This window comes from Salmo trutta, chromosome 23, assembly GCF_901001165.1.
Source record: "Salmo trutta chromosome 23, fSalTru1.1, whole genome shotgun sequence".
NCBI lineage: Eukaryota > Metazoa > Chordata > Actinopteri > Salmoniformes > Salmonidae > Salmo > Salmo trutta.
In genome coordinates, this window is record NC_042979.1 from 22306905 (window position 1) to 22312070 (window position 5166).

The following is a 5166-nucleotide window of genomic DNA, read 5'->3' on the forward strand; positions in this document are numbered from 1 at the left end:
GGGTCTAAACCATCTGACCCAGAAGTTGTTTTTTTGGGGGGGTTTGAGTTTAATAAGGAGCTCCTTTAGCATCTGACTCAGTGACTGCCTGCACAGAGAAACTTTGTAGCGGGGCAGGGGGAAAGCAATCGGGGATAGTCACAGACGGGGTGGAAGATGAGGAAATGTTGGATGGGCAAGGAGGCATGGCTGAGTCAAATAGGAATCCTGACTTAATGAAGTGGTGATTAAAGAGCTCAGCCATGTGCTTCTTGTCAGTAACAACCACATCACCAACATTAAGGGACATGGGCAGCTGTGAGGGTTTATTTGCTTAGTCTTTAACCATTTTCCAGAAATTCTTGGGGTTAGAACCACAGAGAGAACTGCTCCTTAAACTAAATTTGGCCTCCTGGATTGCCTGAGGTAACTCATTCACCTTACGAGAGCCAGCCTGAGTAGGCCTAGCCTGTCGCCAAATGCAATTCTTGAGGTGGAGTAACTCCGCAAGATCACAGCCAAACATGTTCTCATTATGGGGGCATTTGTTAAAAGGCCAAGCATCAGAGGGGCTCAAGCTGATTCTAAACCAGTTCACGAAGGCTTGCTCATTAAAGTTTAAGCATCTGACAGCTCAGGAAAGCCATTTTCACTGCGTAGCCATGACAAACAGGCTGTAAAAGTGATCACTAAGGTCATTACAGAAAACAGACCGATACCCATCAGGATTATGTGAGGATAACGTCGAGGAGTCAGAAGAGAGCTTAGGGCAGAGGCCAGTGCTGATGGAGGACTAGAGCACCAGTCAACAAAGAGCCATTAGAAAGTTTAATGCCTAAAACCAGCTAAACAAAATTGTTTGGAGACAAACTTGGTGGAGACAACCGAGCACTGAAGGTGATCCTTGGTGAAGAGCACCACTCCCCCACCGTCTGCCCCCCAAAAAAGGTTATAACCATAAAGTGTCTGTATAGCAAAACAGAATTAAAATGTTAAGATGTTTATTGGCATTACTTGAATATACAGTCTTGATCAGACACATCACATTGAGGGTAGACCAGCAGAACAAAACTACTTTAAGTCAAAGCATTTAATGACTTGAATCGTCAAAACCCAGGTGGGGGAACACAAGCTGTACATTACCCAACACCAATGTTTCTCCCATAATTGTTAAAACCACATAAGTTACATACATTCTGTACAGTACAATCAGCAGTGCTGTCAGGCAGCTCATAGGGTGAGCTGCTTTGCAAGGTCCTTGATCAGGAAAGACTTCAGCTGTGAAATGGTGGCGATCTTCATATGCTTCTGACTAGAGTACTTATTCTTAACTGCCTGCAAAAGAAAAAACAAGATACGGCAACAGGTCATTTTGTAGAAGATGAGGTCTTACAACTCTTTAAATGCACCTAGTTGTAAACGGCATTCTCTAATGAGGCGGTTCCTCTACGCACCATATGCTTAGTTTGTCCCTCGTTCACCTTCACAACATTTTTTGCTATGTGCTGCATGACCGGGACTAAGCAGTCTTCGGTGTAGTTCATGTAATGCTGCAGTGTGGAACTCTGGGGAGAGGATACAAAGGCAGTAAGTGAGAAGATACAGTGATGCAGTGACCTGGTATACACCAAGGGCTCCCAAGTGGCGCAGCAGTCTAAGCCTCTGCATCTCAGTGCTAGAGGCATCACTACAGACCCTGGTTGGAATCCAGGCTGTATCACAACCAGCTGTGATTGAGAGTTCCATAGGGTGGCGCACAAGTCACCCAGCAGCACCCGGGTTAGGCCTTCATTGTAAATAAGAATTTGTTCTCAACAGACTTGCCTAGTTAAATAAAGGGCTTCTTTCCCCACAATCACTGATCAGAGACCAGATAAACAAATATGGTGGATTCCACTCAGAAAATAGAGACATCAACAGCATTTACTGAAGGACACCTTACCCAGTCACCACAGTTGAAGACCTTCAGGGTGAGGGCGAAGGCAGCACTAGCCACCTGGGAGGGAGGGAAGTGCACCATCTCATAGTCCACCATGGTGAGCTCCACCAAGTACTTTGCCAGGGTGTGGTGCTCAGCAGTCACCTGGAGAGATTTTAATGAGTCATTTTGATTCTATAACTGGTGTGACTGTAGGCAATACAGATGGAGTGTCAGTGTTGAAATACCTCGCCAATCTTTGAGGCCCTTCTGAGGAACTGGAGGGGGAGAGGGCGGCCAAAGCTGAACTTCAGCACTCTCAGTATCGTCATTTCCATGTCCCTGATCTGGGCAGTGGTGTAGGCCCGGTCGGTCACAAACGCAAAGTCTGCAATCTCTGGAGGGTACATCTCCTCGTATTTGGAGGCGATGAACATGGCAGTCACGCCAACCAACTGAAGTTGCTTTTTGGGCACTGGGTTATCCTGTTGGAGATTAGAGTCAGGACATTTTACAGTATAGGTCAAATTATACTGCCGATTGTCCCCAAGCCACTTCTTTGCCCTCCACTGATCCGAAGTCTGGATTGAGAAAAATAAACATTTCCCACCAACTTCCCGTTAAGAGTCGGGATACTCAAGTATTCAGTTTACACAAATCATACCCAGTTTACAATAACCTAAAAGGCTTCTATCCCAGTTATGATAAAACCAGATGAGATGTCTGGGATACGCTGATCTTAGACAGGATACTATGGCATGTAAACATCATCTCGTTTACAGCAGTCTGTTCTGCATATCATGGGTGTTGTCGGATTAACAAAATGCCTAAAAAAAATAAAAAAAAAACACTTAAAAAAAAGACCTCTGCTCAGGTCAATAGGCCATAATTTGTTTTCCGGATACTCCATACAGCCTACTGTCCACCCTAATTTAGACAATTTTTGCTTATAATTTCCATAAGTTGGTAGGCCATTTGTCAACTATAGATACATGCAGCTTCTGTCTTAATGTTTTGCCCTAGAAAGCCAAATTAAGTAGTGCTCACCAGAATAATGTCTTACGTCAATAGAGTGCATTAGTAATCTAGTCGACGTCGGTAAAGTCATCAATATCTTATGGCCCGTGGAGAAAAACTCAAAAAGACAATGCACAGGACTAATCAGTTTGACCGGTTAAGGAAATTAAAAGCTGAGAAAACGCATTGTCTTGGGTGGATATTTTGTGTAGTTGAAATGCTGTCTGCTTGCATAACAGTGTCAAAGATGAGACATGTGCAGTAGATGTTGAAAGAGTCACATTTCTCCACTAATGTGTGTGAGACAAAATTAAACACATGGTGTATAGTTCTGCAAGAGTTAATATTATGCTACATATGAGAAGTTAACGAGCAAGCCCACTGGTGGGCTGTGTGACGTCCCTGCTACACTGTAGTTCACTGACAGTAATTTCTCATCAGGATGGCTAGAACAGCAGGTCAAGCAAATTACCTGAAGGAAGCGGTCAATGATTCCCACAGTCATATACATGGTCTCCTGCAGCAGGCGGAACTTGATTTGGACCTGGACGAGCCAATCGATGAGAATAGCACGCATGTTGCCTGTAACTTCCTGTCCTTCCAGATATTTGGGTTTAACAGCCTGAGCAACCTTTGAGGGGAGACGACAGAGTAAGCAACAGGCACATACAGGACAATAAAATGCATTTCCTGGACCGTGGCTTTCAGCTGAGAAACATAATACACCAACCTCAAGTTTCTGAAGGTATTTGTAGATGTCCTTCACATATTCACTGCAGAGCATGGGGTTGTCGTAGTCATCAGCATCCACATCTTTAATACTAAGTAGGACATCAGAGAAGGCCTGGCACAGTTCAATGGGAGCACAGCCAGAGGTCTCCATTGCTGTGGGAGACATTGGCTCAGGTAAAACCTGTCAGACCAAAAAAAAAAAAAAAACAATTATATATAAAAAACACTAGTGTTAGTATTCAATATGGAGTACAGTGGTGAACAATGTCTAATCATGATAGTCATGGAGTTGAGCAGATTGAAGGCTATTACAAATAAATCACAAGCTGCCAAATTCTTGCCCTTTGCCTCAGAAATCTCACCTGAACCTCCAGCTTAACAGGGGCAATAGCAACATTTTGGGGTTGTTGGACCTCAGGGACCTTCGCCAGCCGTGTGCTGGCCTTCCTCTCAACCACCTTTGTGGGTTCTGCCTTGGCATCCTGTAGAATAAAAATTAAGCACCGTATTTTAATACTAGAAACAGGGTAGCTAGCAACCTACGCATTGTGAAGTTTAGTTATCCCAAAATATATAGTCACCTTTTTAATAGTCTGTCTGGGGACTCCAACATTTCCGATTTCGCCGAGCGCAGCTCTTGGTCTCAGTGTAGGCTTGGTTCCCAGAACTACCTTGCCTGGCAGAGCAGTTTGGTTCTCTGAGGAACCCAGACGATTCTACAGGAATAAAAATAAGGGAACCATGTAGAATAATATTATTCAAATAGAACACGATATAGCATTCTGAACGAGTAAACAATAACTTCAGAGAAGGCAGAAGCAACATTTTTTGCTGAGGCACGAGGCGATTCACTCCTCTGCATTTGAGCTTGAATTCTAAACAAAAGCAACGAGCAAGTTGCAAACGTAACACAAAAAGCTATAACAAACCAAACATATCGTAATGCAAAACAAATTCTGAAAAATACAACTTACTCTGGTCATACGGTGAGCCATTTCTAAATATACGATGCTTCGGTGAAAGAGAATACGTTTACTGCACACAATATCTAAGAGTGAATCGCCGTAGTTTAAATCCTGGTTTACTCGAATTTCATTCGTTGCGTTCCAAAATGCGCTGCCATCTGATTGGATGTCACGCAGCTGATTAGAATGCGTTTCTTAGGACGACCAGTAATCACATGACAGGATTTAGCTAGTTTTTTTTTTTTTTTTAAGACTTCCGCCACCTTATAAATAAGAAACAAGTTATCCAGTTCAAAACAAAGGCACTGTACTGTAGTTACTTACAGTTAATGTACAATTATGTTGAGGTGTGTGTTACCATATAGATGACATGCCCCAAAGATTCTTATAAACCTTTGCAGCTGATTTTCTTAACCTGTATTTTATCTAATACAAGTGTACACTTTGAACTGTACTGTTATTTGAGTATTTACGGTCTTAATGCTGCGTTCACGTGCTATTCGGAACTAGGAAACTAGTTGCTATCTGGGAGCAGGGTAGCATAAAATGGAGTAG

The 5166-nt window shown here is 43.1% G+C and overlaps 1 protein-coding gene across 1 annotated transcript; it reads right to left on the reverse strand.

The window, feature by feature from the left end:
- Window positions 1-963: 963 nt before the first annotated feature.
- LOC115159595 (G2/mitotic-specific cyclin-B1) lies at window positions 964-4744 on the reverse strand. Its single transcript, XM_029709468.1, has 9 exons — window positions 4621-4744; window positions 4228-4362; window positions 4009-4128; window positions 3645-3827; window positions 3387-3545; window positions 2146-2382; window positions 1922-2062; window positions 1434-1544; window positions 964-1314 (listed from the first exon to the last, which is right to left on the reverse strand). Exons 1-9 carry the CDS (start codon window positions 4639-4641, stop codon window positions 1210-1212), a joined length of 1212 nt encoding a protein of 403 aa, XP_029565328.1. The 5' UTR covers window positions 4642-4744; the 3' UTR covers window positions 964-1209.
- Between the last annotated feature and the right edge of the window lie 422 nt (window positions 4745-5166).

Coding starts and splice junctions, on each gene's coding strand:
- LOC115159595 (XM_029709468.1), bottom strand. CDS start 4,641: ATGGCTCACCGTATGACCAGA. Junction 3,828..4,008: donor CTGTTAAGCTGGAGGTTCAG/GTGAGATTTCTG, acceptor TTGGTCTGACAG/GTTTTACCTGAGCCAATGTC. Junction 2,063..2,145: donor GGGCCTCAAAGATTGGCGAG/GTATTTCAACAC, acceptor AAATCTCTCCAG/GTGACTGCTGAGCACCACAC.